At 50.0% G+C, this 20458-nt stretch overlaps 1 protein-coding gene across 8 annotated transcripts in view; it reads right to left on the bottom strand.

Moving 5' to 3' along the window:
• Positions 1 to 20458, bottom strand: part of HTT (huntingtin) — a 198393-nt gene that overhangs the window by 46740 nt on the left and 131195 nt on the right. For 7 of the 8 annotated variants that reach the window (XM_079919305.1, XM_079919304.1, XM_079919306.1 and 4 more), the window contains 12 exons: positions 18081 to 18191; positions 15402 to 15479; positions 14806 to 15029; positions 13608 to 13686; positions 13336 to 13497; positions 10788 to 10843; positions 9618 to 9766; positions 7668 to 7804; positions 6072 to 6188; positions 3235 to 3357; positions 2719 to 2954; positions 1485 to 1627 (listed from right to left, as the gene is read on the bottom strand). In XM_079919305.1, the coding sequence (XP_079775431.1) occupies positions 1485 to 1627; positions 2719 to 2954; positions 3235 to 3357; positions 6072 to 6188; positions 7668 to 7804; positions 9618 to 9766; positions 10788 to 10843; positions 13336 to 13497; positions 13608 to 13686; positions 14806 to 15029; positions 15402 to 15479; positions 18081 to 18191 (1615 nt within the window). The remainder of the gene's footprint in view (positions 1 to 1484; positions 1628 to 2718; positions 2955 to 3234; positions 3358 to 6071; positions 6189 to 7667; positions 7805 to 9617; positions 9767 to 10787; positions 10844 to 13335; positions 13498 to 13607; positions 13687 to 14805; positions 15030 to 15401; positions 15480 to 18080; positions 18192 to 20458) is intronic. The other variant, XM_079919303.1, reaches the window with a different exon arrangement.

Here is a 20458-nt window from a genome sequence, read left to right as displayed (position 1 = left end):
AACAAGGTGGCTGGAAGCTGTAAACCATCGTCAGAATTCAATTCTGGCCACACTCTTGTGCCGAGGGCGACCGAAGGTACGTGAAGCAACCATGCAGAGGTGTCCTTCCCCATCGCTCCCAGGCCGCGCGAGCCCAGGTCCCTGCCCGCCCCCTCAGCCCCTCCGAGCCCTCACCCCTCTCAGCAGGAACACTCTCTCCGAAGGGCCAGCTCCTTCTCCTTCAGGCCTTAGCTCAGCAGCCCCTAGGAGAACCTGCCCCTACTGCCCACCCCTGTGCTGGCTGTCACTGTGCTTTTGTTTCCTTTTCAGGAGATAGCAAGACTTGTGGTGACATATCTGTGTATTGTCTGCCCCGCGAGACTGAGCACCACAGAGGCAGGAATCACGTCAGCTGTACTGACCACCGCACACCCAGGGCCCAGCACAGTGGCGGCGGACTCAGTGCATCTTTGCTGAATGAATAAAGGTTGACGGCGGTAACTATCTTCTGCTCTAGTGGTATGTATGCGGGTATGTGTGTGTTTTAATTTGTATTGCAGTAATATACACATGTGATTTTTAAATCCCACAACAGATGGGGGCTTCTGCCTTGACAAGTGCCTGCCCCACCCCTCTTAAGGCGACCATTTGCTATCGTTCTGTTCTCAGTTGTGGTGTTACCTCCAAACTTGCCTTGGTATGCTTTCATCACCTGCAGTGGACCGTCAGTTATTCTGTCTGCTCCCCTTCCCTTACTACTGGAAAGTAACCCTTTCTCCCAAAGGAATGCTGTCCAGCCTCTCACCCAGCCCAGGCTGGCCAGAGCACCCAGGGCTCACGAGTCCCTCAGAGGACTCCCGCAGGGGCTGAGACCAGAGGCCATCCTTTCTGCCGTGGGGAAGGAGCCCCACAGAAAACAAAGGCAACACAGTAAAAGAGCTGAGACGTGGAAATACACGACGCAGCAACAGAATTAAACACACCAGAGGCAGTCACACCCAAAGAGGGCACCTACCCCCGCACTTCCAGGACTCAAACCACTTCCAGGTTTGCTTCATATTTGGACCATGACTTCCTTGCTGTTTGCTTTTCCTAGAGATTAGAATTGCCTTTCATTTTTTCTTGCTGAGAAAAGGATATGCCTGTACCCTATAACTAGCAAGACATTTCTTTTGAAAACACTCATTCCTGTTGAAACACACTGACTGTCCTAAGGTTGCTTCCTATGCTTGCTACATGGCTGGGATCTTGTGACCTCTCTCTTGAGTGCACTGTTTTTTTTAATCCACAATCATATGTAAAGGTAACAAAAACATCTTGTCTTTCCAAATCTTTAAAACAGGAGGAAGCGCCCAGGTTTACTGTTTTCATCAGCACAACGTCTTCAAAGGCTCACTGAGCAGGGCAGAGCTCGCACTGGGCAGCACCTCCTTACACCCTGCGAGTGTGCAGGGCAGGGCAGGGGATATACAGATGCTCTAATAAGACTAGTGGGATGCACCTACCAGACTTGAAGATGTGGATCAGACACATGAGCAGCGTGCCTAGTTCTTGGCAGTAGAAAGTATGCTGCTGTTCACTCATTTCCACTCTTAGCTGTTTTGTAACAATGTCCTCTAAAAGGATGCCAACCAGTTGTAGCAGAAACCTTCAAAGAAAGGGAGAAGGGTGACAGTGAAGTAGGGGCCTATAGCGGAGCACTTCTGGGAGGGAGGCACACACGTAAAAGTAACATACACAGTAGGTACGGGTAGGGCAGTAGGGTAAAAATGCAAGTCAAGTGAAGTGTTCGATGCCAGCCCTCTGGATTAAGTCACTTCACCTCTCTGCGTATTACGTTCCTCACTAATGAGATGGCAGGAATCATACCACCTTTAAAGGACTGTCAGGAGGGTAAAATGACCTGCAGTGTTTCTTCAAAGCTTTATAAACCATAAAGCAGGGAGATAACCCACCACAGGGATTTAACGCATCCTCCACTTTAGCCCCTGCTTACATGTAACAGCAGGAGCCACAGGCTGCCCTCCCGAACCTGCGGACAAATGGGTGTCGTGCAGTTTCACTGGATTTATCTCCACAAACACAATGGTGCCCCAGGCCCTGATGACCAACCAAGGGCAGCTACGTGGACATTACGGTGGACCCGGCAGGAAGGAGCACGTTCTCAGGAACTGTGCTTCCTGGACACGCTCTACGAGGTATAAGTCAGCGTGCACCCCGAATCCAGCAAAGGGGGATACACAGTCGTCTACACAACAAGCCTTGTCAGTGCCTGAGTTGTGATCGCCACCCTCAAGGAGCTTCCCAAGAACTGATAGGGCAGCTGTGATTTGATGCCGCAAGTACACCCAGGGGAGCACAGCATGAGCGTTCCACCCTGGCGGGGAGGGGATTTTACTACTGACAGTGTGGAGGGTGGCCAGCACCCGGCGGGAATAAACATAAGACTGACTTTTAGTGGGTTTTCCTAGGTCTTCAAATTCTCTGCAGGCAGCCACGCCCTTACCGCCTGCACCCACCCACTACCACGTGCAGTCTTAACGAGGGTCTGATTCGGGATGTGACAGTGCCTGCAGACAGGCATGACCGAGGGCCACAGGTGAGGCAGGCTGGGCAGAGGAAACACACCGACACGGACTCCTTAACCCGCCTCGCAGAGCCGAAGCGAGACTCAGTGACCCCAAACACCACACGGCGGCCTGAGGACACGCACGCGGAAGGCTCCGACATAGAGCGTACCTGGAAAATGTTTCTTCTGGCAAATCCTTCGTTTGTCTCCCTTCACTGTGTTCTTCCAGTACTGAATTACTGCCCCCATCTCTTAACCTATTAATTATCGGACAGCAGAGTAAATACGGAGAGAAGGAAAGCTCCTGAATGCGGGAAAGCACAATGTCTTCAGTTGACTGGGAAATCAGAACCCTCAGAATGGCTAGGATCCCGGCTATCCACAGCTGAGCAGTGCTCACAGATGCCTAGAGGAAGGAAGACAAGTATGTTATAGCTAAAGGAAAAAGATGGTTAAGTTCTTCCTGATTGCCAAGTTCATTTATGAAAATCACCCTGAGTTTACAATTCCACCAATAAATCTGTCTCATTGGTTCTCAAAGTGTGGTCCCAGACAGGCAGCATCAGTACCATCCGGGAACCTGCTTAAAATGCAAATACTAAGGCTCCACCCTGGCCCCAGCAGAAACCCCCGGGTGCCCCACACAGTGGTGAAGCCAAGATGCCATCAGGAGGCGGGATACTCACCAGGGTATCTGGGGTGACGAACATACTCCGTAGAAGCATGTCCACGGGACGGAGGGAGGAAGGGGCCAAAATCTCAAATAACGTATTTAACACTCCAAGTGCTTCGTGAGAATCAATGTGCATCTGTTGCAATGAAACGTCACAGACATTCTCCCGTGAGCCGATGAGATGCCACCTTTCACACCTCACGCCGGTTGTCTCAAGGTCAAATAGCCTTGACCATGCACCATTCCCACCCCCGCACTTAAACGCATTTTAGCTTCAGTAGTGAACCAAGTAAACGTTCTTTAGAACAACACTGTGACACAGCTGTATCTTTTCCACGATGGAAATCTCTGCATTTAGATTTTTATTAAATAAACCACAGATGCTTTCTGTAAAAAATTCAAATATGTAGACGTATGAAAATTATCAACTGAAACCACACCGCCCTGACCCAGTCACCATCAGCACTTCAGGAAGCAGCCTCTCTCGCATCTCTTTACACACAAGTAATGTACCTAAATGGGTATCATACATACTGTATCTTTTTTCTTTCTTTACTGGCACCCCATCCCTACCCCACTACGTAGTAACAAATGTTAGCAAATTAGCGTATTTCTCGTTAACTTTCTCCACATTCCTATACATGTAGAGAGATTTTTGTTTAAGTTGTTTTGAAAAATCATGTTATAAATGTCTCTGCTTTTTTCCATTAAAAATATAATGGAGAACTCCCAAGGCAACAGGTTTTAAAACCTAACGTTTTTAAAATTTTGTTTGGCCTCTCCGTGCAGCATGCAGGATCTTAGTTCCCCACCCAGGGATCGAACCCGGCCCCCCCAGCAATGGAAGGGCAGAGTCTTAACCACTGGACCGGCAGGGAGATCCTCCTAACATTATTTTTAAAGGTTGCAAAATATTCCAAATTAAGTCTCTACCACAGTACACTCAACCACTCCCCTACTGATGACTGTCGTCACTACTAACGAGTGTGTATACACAGTAACATCTCCGCAGAGGGCGATTTTCTCAAGGTGCAGGTCTGCGCCCTGCTTGGCGTGGAGCCGCCCCTCTGCGGTGGGAAGATGAGCCTCTTGCCGGGGCCCACCCGCCGGCAAGGCCCTCTGGCCGTGACCTGTCGGCTACGCGGCCACAGAGCCCTGGGTCTGGTGGTGCTCAGGGACGCCACGACGGCACAGCCGCCTGTCCTGCAGAGGCAGTGCCCCTCTGCTCTTGCCCTCAGGGTGGACACTGGCCCTCGTGCCCCCCAGCTCGGCCGGCTGCCGCCACGTCTCTCCCTCTCTCCTCCTGCCCTCTCACCAGCGCACGCTGGCAGGGCTTCTGTTCCCTCCACTCCACCAAAGCCGCTCCCCAGGGACCCGCGTGTGGCCAAGTGTGGGTCAGTTCCCAGGGCCCGTCTGCTTGGCCCGGCAGCAGCTCCCAGCGATCAGTCCCTTCTCCGGGAAACACCTTTTCTCCTCGGTTGTAAGAATACCACGCCACCTGCTCCTGCCCGTCTCGTCCATGGGCCCCCTCGCCTCCCGGGGCTTGGCCTTCTCCCACTGCCCAGCTACCCTGGGCCCCGCAGCGACCTCGTCCACCCTCAGGCCTGCCCTCCAGCTCGCACCCCAAAGGCCTCCTCCAGCCTCCCTGGCGCCACCCAGTGTCCCAACCAAACACATCCAAACCAGGCTCTGACCTCGTCCCGAAACCCACTCCTTCCACGGTCCGCCCAAAGCCATCACGCTACAGCCACCTGCCCGCCCCTCCTCTCACATCCCTCACCCCACCTAAGCCGTCAGCAAAGCTCACTGGTTCTGCGTCTGAGTCCAGCAGACACCCCTTCTCGCCCCTTCGCTCCCACCCCCGGTCCACACAGGCCCTGAGCCATGAGTGGTTCTCCCTACACCCCCGCCCGCCTGTTCCACTCTCAAGTTCACCCTGACCCCCTTCGTACCAAGCCCTCCGAGGGTTCCCCCAAGTCCTCCACCTGGAGAGCTCTTCCCCAGGCATCTGCTCGGCTCATCCCTCACCTCCTTCAAGTCCCCGTGGATGTCACCCATTCAACAGTGTCACCCCCAGCCGACACACCTCCCCTCCCTCCAGCACTCTCATCTGACATTTTATACACATAACTAGCTTACTCCCCTCTGCTGTCTGTCTCCCCACCCCGTTCCAACTAAACGCTCACTCTGAGAGCGCCCGCTTCCCTAGCCAGGCCGACCCAGATGAACAGGCACCTGCTGACTGTACCCAAAGTGCTTCCGACCCAGAGCTCTGCCACCAGCTGGGACGGATTCCTGGAGGGACCGTCTTCAGCGCGTCCCTGCTGCCCGGCTCCCAGGGTGGTGTAGCACCCAGAGCACAGCGTCCTGCCCTCGACGCCGGGGGTTGGGGGGACGGGGGGCGGGGGCAGAAGTGGTTCAGAAGCCATACAACTACTGGGCTCCATCCTACACACACAGCCAGACCAGTGCCTTCCACTGCGCTTGTGGAAACCACTGACTGCATCGTGTGACCACAGAAATCCTGATTAAATGACAGGTAATTGCCAACTTACTTTATACGTGATAAGGAAAAACACTCCCCTACAGAGCAAACAGAGGGCGTCTAGCTGAGCAGAGTGAGGGAGACAGGGTGCAAGCAAGAAAGGACGCAGTCCAAGGGCGCCTTGGGACCCAGCGGACGTCTCTACCTCTGGCCTCGCACTCGCCCAGATGGCACCAGTAACGACCATAAAATGTACACACCACGCACTGACGAAAAGCCCACCACGAGCGTCCACCTCTCACGAGCATCTTCACCCACTTCCACGGTGTCGCAGTGACCCCACACGCGGGGGGAGGGGGACAAACCTGTTGCCTGGCCAACATCGGGAGGATGATGTCGGCTACCTGCCGAGACAGCCGCTTCCACTTGTCCTCGCTCTCCTTGTGGCACTGCTGCAGGACCAGGATGAACATCTCCAACACCTGCACAGAGGGAACGGCCGGAAGACACTCAGACCCCAGCCCGCGTGCCCCCAAGGAGGGCCGACGCAGCCCTGGCCCCGGGACGCGCAGGAGGACCACAGCGCTGTCACCTCTACAGCTTTACAAGAGTGACAACCAGATGAAAGGCACGAAAGGAAAGCCAAACTCATCTCAACCTTTGGCAGGACACAAGCACAGCCTTGACGAAACTGTTGTGCAGACACCCTCTGGCTTTCGTGTGTGTTAACATCTGTGCAAAGGTCACCTTCTACTGAGGACACCATACTTCAGAAGAGTTGGCCTTGGGTGAGCACGAGTTTGTTAGTGATCCCTGCTAAACAGGGACCCCTAAAAGCCTATTTTGGTGAACACGGTCTCCCTGGCACACGACCACTGTGAAAATGCTGCCGGGAAGGCTTCCAGAATGACAGCAGACACGAGGAGCTCCTGCAAAGCTGAAAATGCTTGTCACCCGCCTGTTGGCAGAAAAGCCCGCAGCCTGATCTGTGAGCGTGCTGGCCAGGCTGAGCCCGCTCCCTGGAAAGCCACCTGGCCGCCTCCACAGCTGCCTCTCCCTTCAGGAGGCACCTCGGGCAGCACTTGCACCACAGGGGCCACTCTGTGCTCATCCCGACTCTCCTAATCCAAGACCCACCCTCTCTGTTCGTTCCGTAAACCAGGCCGGGAGCTCCGGGGACGCTGTGCCGGCTGAGCCGCCCTCCAGGCCTCCAACTAAACTGCATGCTTGCCAAGAGCCGGTTATTGGTTCTCAAGCCTCTTTATGGTAGTCGTACTTTTTATTGTAATTATGGGATTTAATTAAACATTAAAAGCATTTAATTAAACATTACCTAGATTAACCAAAACGAGAATGCACAAAGAAAGTGTTTCTACAAGAAAATCTTACGATTTTATGAAGATTCAAAGACAAATAGCTAAAAAGCATTACCAAAAATAAGTGAGGGCTAGGCAACCGTACCAGCTACAGAAGAGAATTCATTAAAAAGCCAGACTTCTGTTTTCAGACTGCCTCACACACCACCTGAAATTCCTACTCCACCTTAAGGAAAACGAAGCCAGAAATCGGCGCCAAGAAAAAGCCTCTGGCTCTCCCTCAACATAGTGGTAAATAAATGTACAAATAAAGTCGTTAAATTATTTCACGTTGAGATTTTTAAAAATCATTCTTTAGAATGCTACCATTTTGATCGACACTGTTGACTGGTATTTGGTCCTCATTTTGGAAAAGAGGGCCTCCACCATGCTTACCGCCTTGAACGACCTCGTGACCGTCGGCCAGGCCACACTGCCTTCAAGACAGACCCCACCAAGCCTTATGTCCCCCTGCGTCTCACCGCCCGAGAGCCCAGGGCCGGCACAAAGCCACCCTCACTGACAGCAGGCAGCAGCCACGTGGCATTTCCTCCTGTCCCTACAGGGACAAGGAGGGGTCAGCGACCGCCCCACGCCTCCTCTTACCTGATGGTACTGGATGAGCCTCAGTAACATGGACACCACCACCTCCTTCTGGGTTTCGAGCTCTTTTCCTGCATCAGCTTTATTGGCTCCTCTTAAAACGAACAGGTCGTGGACTATAGGCTGCAGGGCTGGTATGGCTGTGGGCACAAAAGGGCCCACTAAGAAGGCAGCATGTGACAGATGCATTCGGGAGACAGCACTAACATCTCCAAATTATTTGCAAGAAATAAAGAAAACCCTGACCCATACTTGGCTTTGTGATAAGACATAAATGAAGGTTATCAATGAGTGCCGTGAAATTACCTGTATACCATCCTGGAAGGCCATGGGTCTTCCTCTGACACTTGATAATGTTGTGAAGATTTTAAAAAACAAAAAAACAGGGCTTCCCTGGTGGCGCAGTGGTTGAGAGTCCGCCTGCCGATGCAGGGGACGCGGGTTCGTGCCCTGGTCCGGGAAGATCCCACGTGCCGCGGAGCGGCTGGGCCCGTGAGCCGTGGCCACTGAGCCTGCGCGTCCGGAGCCTGTGCTCCACAACGGGAGAGGCCACAACAGTGAGAGGCCCGTGTACCACACACACAAAAAATAATAATAATAAACAAAAAACTAGGATTTCTGTGACATAACATTATTTCTGACACAAAGAGACACAAATTCAAAAGTCAAATTCAAAATAATAAAACCTTCTAACTAACCAAAATAGCAACGTTCTATCCTCATGCATAATCTACTTAAAGATTTACCTGAAGAGAGAATAAATGCTTTTTCAATGGAAAACATTTAGTCAAAGTATTAGATTTCTATGCTGTTTCAAGCAATTAAAGTCACTCTCTCATTAGACAATGTGTTTTCCCCCAAGTCGTGTCTTTCTCCAAAAGAGCAAAGTAAACGATTTGCCTCACACCACCACTTGAATAAACTAAGAAAGGCCTTTCATTAAGAAGGACCAGCCCAGTCATGTCACCACGACTACTGAAAGGCACACTCTCTCAGCCTCAGTGACGCGCACACACACACCACACTTGCTGAGTTTTCTACAGACAACCAGGCTTCCCAGTAGAGAGCGGGGCGGTCTGGCTGCCCATCAATTTTCTATCCAAAGACCCTCTGATCTGGGAAACCTCAGTCATCTCTCTATTTGCCGTTTGCACTTTCAACTCTATCCAGTGACCCCAGGTCCATACGTGCAGTCAGGTACCCCCGTGCTGAGGCATGGACTTGAGCCCCAGCAAGGCCATGGCTAAGGTGACCGTCTTGCTAGAGTGGGAAATGGTGACTGCCGAGCCCCTCCACATCCCCGGCACCACGGCTCGCCGGTCACCCTACTGCGGTACGCGGAGCGGGGACCCGGGGTGCAGCAGCCAGCCGAGGTCTTGGGAGGCACCCCAATCACAGTTCAAAAGCCTACAGATTCCTGACGATGGAGCCAGAGAGGAGTCGGTAGGAAGAGCAGCTTAAAAAGTGCAAAGAAAGATTCACAGCTCCTTCCCAAAGCACACCACCTCACTCCACAGGTGGGAGGAGGCTGCCTGAGCAGCTGATTGTCGTCTGTGGACCTCACTGAACCTGCTACGAAATAACCAGGCAAAACAGAAGGCCCTGAATCAAGGCCAAACTACATCTTCCAATACCACTGGACGAGAAATCCAATGTCCTTACAGAAGCTGGACTTTAAAATTCTTTGCTTCACATGGCTAGGCAGGAGTATTTATGCCAGACTCTACGTGCACCTTAGATTATCTCACTGTCTGTGTTTACCTAAGTGGATCATACACTCCTGAGAGTAAAGCTTGTGCTCTCTCCTTTTTATAAACATCTCTAGCCAGAGTGCACATGCGCACGCGTACACACGCACAGCCTACAGAGCGCTGGGCAGCTGTCCACACAGGGGGAAGGTGGCGTCAGCACATGATGACCACTGAAGACCACAGTGAAAGGCTGTCCCGTTACCGTGTGTCACAGCTTTCCTCCCACTGGCCATGATGCCGTCACAAAGCTGGATGATTTTAGGAATTCCAATGATCTGTTTTGAATGATAGCGTTCATAAGACAGTAATACCAGGAAGAAAAAGATGTTTGGAATAATTGCCTCTGATTCCCTAGAAACAAAAACATCCATTTAGACACTTCCTTTTAAAATGAAGAAACATAACCAATATAAACAGCATGAAATTACTCTCGATTCAGAGTTGAGAGAGCACATGTGAGAAAACGGGAGAGCGCGAGGAGGGATGAGTGGGCGCTGAGCTAAAGGACCCTCGGGACCCAGTTTAGTCCAGCTGACGTCCTCCCGTGTTCCCGGCTCGGGGTGGGGCCAGCACGTCTTCTGGGGCACCTGGGCTAAGTGAGGGCCTGGAGAAGGCGCCCAACAGGAGAAAAAGTAACTGACACCCAAAGGAGAAAAAGTAACCTGCCTCGAATCACATGGTCGAGAACAAGAAACTATGCCTCCAGACCCAGGGGACTCTCAGAACACTTCCCTCTGCACTATGTTTCCCTAACTACTTACCAGTTAGTTCAGAAACTGAACAATTTTAATTTTCTATAATTATACTTATAAGAGGAAGTATTCAAACCTTACAGTCTAGCAAAGAAAAACTGCAATTAATATAAGTACAGTGCATAATAATTACCTTTATTAAAGACAACTATATCCGAAAACTGTCTTCTCTAAGATTAGAAAAATTAGTGCTCTATCAAATGAGAGTTCATTTAGAAAACTATTATAATTAAATGCTTTGAAATATGAAATGAAAACTGACAACACGTGATTATCAGATGCAGAACTACTTCTCAACATGTCTTGAGATGCTTATTCATGAATTTTTATTAGAAACAAAAATCCACAGCATGTTAATCAGATTTCCATTAAAAGTAATGCTTAGCAAAAATGCCTAACAACCCTTTTAAGATAAATGCTCATCCTACATGTAGGGAGTTCCCTGGCGGTCCAGTGGTTAAGACTCCGTGCTTCCACTGCAGGGAGCACGGGTTTGATCCCTGGTCGAGGGAACTGAGATCCCGTGTGCTGTGCAGTGCGGCAGATAACATAACATAACATAAAATTCCATGTAATCACGTAACAAGGACAAGCAATCTAAAATAACAAAACGCTATTACCTGAACTGGCCTACTTCAATGTATTCAAACTGCTTCAGCACAAATCCAATAAACACCTACAGGCAGAAATATAAAATTTTTACATCAATAATTAAAATGTGCAAACTAGGTTATTTTTCTTCATACTCATTTGTATAAACCTTTAACAAGTTTCCTGACAGTAAATTTGTTTGTGCACAAGGACTCCAACGTATTCTACTGTCAGACTAGATAATTTCAAGACACTTCCAGAAATCCCTCTAAACACATTTACTGAACACTGAGGTGAAACCTGTTGGGAGAAACAGATGATGAATTCCAGGAGCCCCAGGCAGCACCCACAAGGCACAGCAGCAGGCCTCGTGCGCTCCAGCTCACGGCAAGCCGCACAGCACGGATTTCCTGAAACTGGCTTAGGAATAAAGATGCCCAAGTGAGTCCAACTTCTCCCCCAGCGCCCCCAACATTCAAAGGAGCTGGGTACCGAGGGGTGCGGAGGGGAGGGTGGCCTTGAGAAGCAGAGGCAGGACCTCACGGCTGGCTTACAGTCAGTTCCGCGTCACATTCCAAGTGCCCAAATTCACTCTCCAACCCGAAGCATGGAGCTCATCTCCAGTTTCCTCCTCGCCCCCGGGTGTGAACAGACACACAGCAGGTGCTCAGTAAATCACTATCTGAACTGAGTTAAATCACTTGCCTGTTCTATTGATAGTTTTCTATCCTTGTCCATAAAAACTGTCAAGGTACTGAACCCTAAGAATTGGGGGGAAAGGGCGCTGAGTGACAGAAACAAATCGGAACAAACGTGGGGAGAGAGCGCCCATGGCAAGAAAACCTAACGCCTCCAAGTAAGAGGCAGAAAGTGCTGGGCTCGCGGCGAGGCCCGCACATCGGACCACCCGTGCACGTGCGCAGAGACGAACACAGCACGGAATTCTCTCTCGACGCTTACGTATCAGGTGGGGACTTTAGAAACAGAGAAGAAAGCAACAAAAATCACTGTTTTGGAGAAGGGCTCTGTGTAGAATGACTAAAGACAGAATTTGATAAAGGCCTGTCTGACCAGGGTACGGCCGAGTGGGGAGCTGTGTTCTTTCTCTGTCCACTGACGGCAGCCCCAGCAGAGACCGACCACCACCTGAGAGAATCAGTTTCCTCCCACGACGAGTCAGAAGGGGGAACACCGAGAAAGGCGGCCCGTGTCCTCTGAGTGCAGCCAGCCCGGGCTCTGCTCTCCCCTGGAGCAGCAGGCGAGGGGGAAGCCCAGGGAGGCCCCACCTTCCCAGGCTCCCCTCACATGCCCGCGCCTGCCTCCCTCTCGGCCACGGCTGCCCCCCACTTCAGATGAGGGCTTCTCTCCACCCAAGCCCCTGCGTCAGAGCCCGGGAACCGTCCCGCAGTGAGCGTCGTCCCCAAGGAAGGAAACGGCTCTTTGGACGATTTTCCTCGGAGAACCAGAGCAGAGGGTGGGACAATGAAAATGCTGGGTCAAAACAGAGCCCCCGCCCCAAGCCCGCTCTCATCAGGTGACCCCCCAACACCACCCGTGGGGAAACCAGCGTCCTGAATGTGTTTGCTCGCTTCTCCTGGTGAGTTTCTCAAGGTGCGTGGCCGGTGGGTGGTTAGAGACCAGTCTCTGCTGGGGCTGCCGTCAGTGGACAGAGAAAGAGCACAGCTGCCCACTCAACCGTACACTGGTCAGACAGGCCTTTATCAAATTCTCTCTTCGGTCATGCCACACAGAGCCCTTCTCCAAAACGGAGTGATTTTTGTTGCTTTCTTCTATCTTTCTGAAGTCCCCATCTGATACGCAGGCATACCTCAACGACAGTGCTACACCGCAGATACCGTGGTGTCTAGGAGGGAATGGAGAACTGCAGTATTTCCTGTCTCATAGGAAAGTAGCACCAAACCACAGCCCAACCATGACAGTCACATTTTGACGACCTAAAGGCAACTTTCTTTGCAGTGAACTTGGCTGGCATGACGCTTGCTTTAAGAGAATTCGCATCACAAAATGACACAGCTTTCCAGAGTCGTACCCGTGGCAGGGAGGTCTCACCTGGTGGAAGCAAGCACAGACACTCAGGGCCGGCCCAGACAGCCGCCACGCGGGGACCCAGGGGCCGGGGGCCAGCCACTGCCCAACAGATCACATTCCCTTTCAAATAGGTGAGCTAACTTTAGATCGCTTGAAACTGATCTTCCTTGATAAGCTGTCTAAAATAAGACTCTGGATTCTGCAGAAATGTCCCCCCAGCAGTAAATCTCAACGACAATGTAAGTTCGGATTAACCGTGGAGTGGGGGAGGGTGAGAGGCCGGGAAGAGCCGCGGGCAGATTTGTAAAGGCTGAGCCCAGCCTGGAGAGCTTGGGCGAGGGTGCAACGCTTGCTGAGGCCTGCGCACGCCAGGCCTTCCGTGTCAACCAGTGGGTGAGACAGATGAGACGCAGCCGCTGGTGGGGGAAAAAACAGCGCACTTCTTTAAGGTAGACTTCAGCGTCTTTCCAAGTTCATTTTTATTAACTTATGAACAGGTGCAGTAGACGAAAGATAAAAGCGACGAACCTGATCTGAATCCAGAAGGCAGTAGTTAACCCGTAACTGAACCAGCTGCGCCAGCAAATCCAAAACCTGCTTCTGTAACTGCACAGAGGTTGTTGTCGTGTACTGTTTTAAAGCTTTTATAACAAGAGGCTCAAATAAACGAATGTGATTATGAATAGCATTCTACGAAAAAAAAGAGAAAGCAAGAATCCGTAAGTGAGTCTTCCACTGCAGGCAGCTTGGAGGCCCCAACCTGCAACGTGCCCAGCGTGCACCTGCCGGCTCCCAGTTACCTTGTCCGCGCGGTTCTTTGCGACGCTGGTGAGGTTTGTCTTCAATTGGGTAGACACTTTCTGGAGTACGTCAAACCACCTGCCAGGCAGAAAGAAAGGAGAGCAAAGAATACCCTTGAATACTCTCCTATGTATCCAGCTATACTCCAGGTCAAACTAATTCAAATTCACAAAATCAGAGCGTTTTAGAGTCAGAAAGAACTATAACAGCCACTCAGTGTAGCGGCATCAAGCTCTTCCTTCAGTGAAGATAATCAGGTGAAACAGAGTTTACAGCTGACTGACAGCCATCAGACCTTGTCACCTGCAGCAGGCTACCCGAGACAGCGCTTTCCTCTGCTACAGGAAACTCACCACTCAGCCCGTGTGTAGTGGGGCCAGAGAGGTGATGGTCATTTGAAAGATTCAGGGATCTAGAAGATACCACTTATTTCCTTGGGAAAAAATTTCTTTACATCAATTATACCCTTTTCTTTTTAAGAAACACAATATTAAATGACAGTAATCAGACACTTGCTTGTTTTATTTATACCCCATATTATTAGACAAAGTATTTAAAGAATCTTATTCCTGAGACTTGGAAAAATAGTAAGTACATGACCAATTAAAGCCCAAAACGTGGACATTTTCCTAAAATACTCTAGTATTTTAACTATAGCTGTTTTATCACTACATCTATATAAAGAAAAACCAGGAATTCTATTGTTACTACAGAGTAGTAACTCAAATATGCACTAATAATTGATGGTAATTTAAGAAACAACTACTGTAATTCCAGGCACCATAAACAACTATAAATTTGCGTGAAAATAGACTTTTAGCCATAAAGTTACAAAACAGAGAGTAATAATACCTATGCCCTCTACACACTAGCACTACTGAGCCACCTGAGTTACAGGCCCCCAAAGCGCCACCAACACACAGGAACTTACTCTAAAGGGAAATGTCGTCATGTGCCCTGGGGAATAGCGTGTCCCCTTTCTGGCTGGCTGACGAATCAGCAGTGAGTGCGCTTCCCGGGAAGCCCGCTCAGCACTCCTCTCCCCCAGCCCAGCCCTGCCGAGACACTGAGGCGCCCGCAATCTCACCCACTGGACCACATGCTTCTCTGGATCCAGGCAGGGCCATGCCTTCAGCATCCTTGCAGCAACCACATTTTCTAGAGTTCTCTGAACACAGGAGACTATCAGAAGGTTACCCTGAGGTGTCGTGGTCCTGTTCTGCCTGCACCATGTTCCTTAGGCTGGCGTCGGCTAAGGCCTGGGTGAAGTGGGTGTACGGAGCCATGAAGCAGTAGTGGTACAAGCCCGGCCTCACGCTGGAAGAGCCAAGGCGCTGAGCACGGCCTTGAGACTTGCTGGGGTTGGAAGATAAGCCATCAAACTGGGAAGCCAAGTTTGTCCCAAAGAGAGTCTTCAACAGCTAGAGTGGAAGAATTGAAGCCATCAACATCTGAAGTAACACAGAATCTCCCACGCAAATATCAAATCCACCTATATATAACTGGGTATGTTAGCAAAACTTCAGATTGCACAGGACAGTGGAGGGATACCAGGACACCAGCTAAGTGACAAGAGGCCAGCACAGCTTCTGAGATCCTCTGCCCCCATGGGGGCGAGCGTCCTCCTCCTGGACCATGAGGGAGGAGCAGCCCTCTTGGCCGGAGAACAGCGGAGTGAGCAAAGGCGGGACAGGTGGGGCTGCCGGACGCGCCACCAGCACCACCTTCTGAACGACGGGCAGCATTACATCAGCGTGCCGGGGTGAAGGGCTTAAAAGAAACTGCTTTCTGACCTGCTGGACACAAACAGTTGCCATCACTGGTTCTCGACTGAAGCAGGATTTCAGGTACCCCAGGATCTCTTCGACACACTGCAAAGGACAGGCAGCAAGACATTAAAGTAAGCAATTCACAGATACTTGTTGTGGTGAATTCTGCACGGAGAGCAGGCCACTGGACGGCTTCCGTTTAAATTGTGTACAACAGTAAACATCACAGGACAGTCAGAAGAAGCTTTTCGCGTACTGCCAGCAGAGAAAGTCAGTAAAAAGCATGGAAATCTGAGCAGCCGCGTCTCACCCTTCCCTTCACGCATTTATACATTCTTTCTCTCACTCATCCAGAAGCTGTGCATCAAGGATCTGCTGTGCCCTCGGCATCCAGCCCTGTTGTCAGGGCAGGAGCTCAGAGTCTACAAAGGGTGAAAGCCCTGCATCTGTGGGGCCCCTGCAGAGGTTCAGCTGAACGTAGCACATACTACATCAAGTGTGATTTACCACAAAAAGCCCTAGACATTTCCCTTTAGCAGAAGGTCCTGTGTCCGACAGCAACCTGCAAAAATGACCAAAATGACTGCCTTCAAACGACTGTTCTCACAAACTGTTTTTACCAGCCTCAGAAATGAGGTCCATGGTATCCAAGGTCCCTGAAGACATGAACGGTCCAGGCACCAGCATCAGCAGCTCCCCCCTCACTGCCCACCTGGTCCCCAGACACTGCTTCTATCAGACCAACTACATTGCAAAGGCCTCTCACTCCATTTGTTTGGTATATTTCCTGCACTAAAAAGCAACAGATTTCTGTTGATTTCAAATACTCAGGACCATGTATTTTTAAGATTCTGACTTATTCCTATTGGACTAGATATCCAAGGCTATACTCTGCAGGGTTGAGTTTGTTCCATGTCACCTTGTTTTCACTAGCTCATAGCAGGCAACTAAGAAGTGCGAACCGGAAGAATTACAACCAGAGCCTTCACATCACAAGTTGCCTAACAAAGAACCACGTCTCTTAACAAACACGTATGAAACGCTCCGTGTGCAACAGAAACTGAGTTACAGGCGCTGAAAACAGGTGAGAAGAGGATGCTGCTGTTAGTGGCCTTCAAGGAAACAAGTCCCGGGCATGGATATTAACACACAACATGACGAAGGGAGACTTCCACTCCTGGCCAATACGCAGTAAGAGGAACCAGATTTACCCTATAGCCAAACAAGCCAAAAAACCCAATATATGAATATATGAAACCACAGTTCCAAGACAGTGACCAGGAGGCACTGGAGGACAGGCATCCCTGAGAAATGGGAAACCAGCAAGTCAGCCCTATGACTGCCCCGCTCACTGCCCTCAGAGAGCTCCTGGGTGGTGGCACAAGGGCGAGGGACAGAGCAGAGCTCAGGGGACACCCCGAGTCGAGGAGGAGCTGAGAGTCTGGGGAAGCGGGAACAGTGAGGGCTCCAAAGAAGAGAGAGCTCCCAGAGAGGACTCTGTAGACCGGGGGAGGCCCTGGGAGCCGCTCAACATGTGCGTAAGGAAGGGTCGTCAGAGGGCGCAGCGCTCCGAACTCACACAGGGCTGGAACAGTGACTGCTCTCCCTAACCGGGTTTATGGGGCGCCAGCTAGAACCAGGGAGGCCTTGCCTCGGTGGTGGAAGAATTAGCCCTGGACTAAGCACTGCTCCGACCCACTGAGTTGACATGTGGAAAAAGTAAAAGGGACAGTGAGGAGAAACAGAAGACAATGTGTACAATGATTAAAGCCAGGTAAGCTTTATGCATATCGAGAAGAAGATGGAGAGAAATGGGGCTTCCCTGGTGGCGCAGTGGTTGAGAGTCCGCCTGCCGATGCAGGGAACATGGGTTCGTGCCCCGGTCTGGGAAGATCCCACATGCTGCGGAGCGGCTGGGACCATGAGCCATGGCCACTGAGCCTGCGCGTCCGGAGCCTGTGCTCCCCAATGGGAGAGGCCACAACAGTGAGAGGCCCACATACCACAAAAAAAAAAAAAAAAAAAAAAAGATGGAGAGAAATGAAAACAAAGGAACTTCACTGTATTCCACTTCTAAGAGACACATGTTTAAGGAGGGCTATTGGTAACTCACTTTGAAATTCATTAGAAACTAAGATGCCCCGGTAGCTGGACAGGTGGATCCAAACACAGCAGAGCAAGTGGACAAAACAGTAACTGCTGGATCTGGTCGTGGACACAACACAGGCACTCACCACACGACCTCTTAACTCTCCCGTGTGCTTGAACATGTCCCCTCAACATGTGGGTGGTGCAGGGAGGTTACTGGGCTTGGAACCGAAGTCCGTGAGCCTCAAGCACAGCTCTGCTGCTTCCTGAGGCACCAGAGGAACAAGCCACACCCCAGAGACTGCTCTGACCTTGCCACGTGCGAAGGTCAAATAAAGTAAAGGACTCTGTCAACAGTTTTAAACCCACCAATTTTTTAATTCATCTGGCTCTGAGCTAATTTACAGCAAAAAGTGAAAACAGGATACAAATAGAACCCCGCCCCCGGCAACTTCAGGCTAAGACAAGAATCAGACTCAAGTGCCCAGACTGCAGAACCTTCTCCCCACTTTGTGAATGTGCCGGGATGGTGGGGTTTCGCCCTGGAGGCACTCGGCCCAGGGTACACTTCAAGCGTGCCAGCTACAGCTCAGCGAGAAGAAAGGAAACACAAACCTTCCCGATGTCCTGCAGTGTTGCCAACTCTAGAATCTGAGAGAGAACATCCAAGGCAGAGCGTAGAAAAGCCCCAAACTTTTCGGTGTTGCTCTGAAGATCCAAGGTGACCTTGGGGAAGTGGTGGGAGAGAAGGCACACATGATTGCTGGCAGCATCCCGGTCACCTAACACAGACGCACACTGTCTGCTGTGGTGTGTTCCCTAGGCAGCGTGACACTCACCATGGGGGGATGGTGGGGGGGGGTTCTGTTTGTTTGCTTGTTTTTAGCACTGGGAAATGCCTTGGAAAGGAACTTACTCTTCCCGATCGCTATATAAACACTGTTTTCAAAGGCGTCTTCCAACGTATGGTGACGCTACTGAAAGAAATAATTCCTAACCTTCTATCATAATGAGAAAAAGAATGTTTAATGCCCATCATAACCAGTGCCTGATAAGCAGCATATCAAAAAATATAAAACACATGTCCTCTTCCACCCATTAAGATCCCTGGGGGAAATCATTATCAAATTCAGACACAACCTTTCAGTCTGGCTACAACAAAATATTAAATTAGTCTTAAGAGGTATTAAGTTAAGATCCTAAAGGACCCAACTGAATTAAATTATGTAGCAATTTCCCCCATTTAACAGACTGAGAGAAGGTTCAGGGCCAAAGATATAATATGTAAGAACAAGGGGGAGGGGGAGGCATTGACTGTGAAAATAAAAACCGGCAAAAATCCTACAAAAACACTACAATAAGTAGATAGGAATTTGCTCACTGAAATAAAATCTAACCACCCCTGATGAAAGAGGAGACACTTTCTGGGCAAAGGGAGAGGAAAGCAGGTGAGAGACAGACACAGAAAATGAACATGTAAGTGGATCTCAACACTGTGACCACCGTCACATCAACCTGAGGGTGTTCACAACAGGCCAAGGAAGGAAGGAAAAACCCAGGAGCGAGACCCCCAACGACCCAGGGACAGGCGACTGCACGACGCCAGGTCCCAGGGAAAGCAGGAGGGCAGGGGTTCACCTCCAGCAGGCAAGGACGTTGATTGGGGGTCGGGGAGAGAGCAGGGAAGGCCTTTCCTGAATAGCGAACAGATGTGAGAACTGGGGTCAAAGGGCTCCGAGGAGAGCTGAAGAAGGACTTGGAGACTGGGAAATAACGCAGGGGGGAGCCCAAGGGTCAAGCGAACAATGGAGAGCGGGACAGCAGGACACCCTGTGGGGCAGCAGAGGAGGTGAGGAGGCAGTGATGGAAGATCTCAGGACACGCCAGCCGCTCCAAACACACACATACAGTCTGCGCACAGCAACTCAACCAGCAGGCGGCGCTCCGAGACTCCAGGGAGGCCAAAAGTAAAGGGGTCCACCTTGGAGTCCAGGGCATTCAGGAAGGGAGACGATGGAGAGGGAGGAGAGGATGGAGGGATGCTGCAGAGAACATGGGCGGGGGGTCCCCCAGAACTGAAGATGACGTACACTGAGAACAGGTGGAAAGGAAACATCTTCTCTGTGTGGGATTTTAAACATACCCTCCTCTACTTTAGAGCTTGACATGAGAAACATCCGGCTAAAGAGAGCCTCCAAATCTTTTATCTTTAAAAATTATCTATATCCTTCAGAAAACAAACCAGATAAAGTTTGTAAATGGTTTTTAAAAAATTGAGATGCATCTATTAGTAATAAAAAGAAGGATGACTACGGGTCACATTTATGAAAAAACGTGCAAGATCTATGTGAAGTATCTTTTAAAATTACTTTTAAAATTCTTTAAATTTCATGTGCTTCTGATGTGCCTTTCTGAGGAAACAGGAAGTTTCCAACACAAAAAAAAGCATCTCACACTCTGGACGGGCAGGCTTAGCATGTAAGATATCAGTTCTCCCCAAGTTAATCTACAAATTTAACACAATCCCAATGGAAAAACTCTCAACTTTCTTTGGAATTAGATAAGTTTATTCTCATGTCCATATGCAAAAATAAATAAGAATATCCAGGGAAATTCTAAAGTAAAATGGGGTAACTGATCTCCTCAAAAATACATTATGAAGCTACAATAATCAGGAAGTGTGCTTCTAATGGACGAACAGATGGACAGACTGATATAATAAAGGAGTAAATGGAAATATAGAACTACGAGAATTTAGTATGTGACAAAGGTAGTATTTCAAAACCCATTAGTGCCAGAAAATGGACTATTTGGGAAACTGTAGGGGCAACTGGTTAGGCAGCTGGAAAAAAAACCTGTTAGATGCATACTTCATATCTAACAAATTGCAGACAGAATAGTCTAAACACACAAAAAACTGAATGGAAGAAAACAATGAAAAGCCCTAAATGAAACCATGGGAGATTTTCCTTAATAATCTTAGAATAAGGGGA

Source organism: Stenella coeruleoalba, assembly GCF_951394435.1.
Source record: "Stenella coeruleoalba genome assembly, chromosome: 4".
Lineage (NCBI taxonomy): Eukaryota > Metazoa > Chordata > Mammalia > Artiodactyla > Delphinidae > Stenella > Stenella coeruleoalba.
This window is presented reverse-complemented; position numbering and strand designations above follow the sequence as displayed.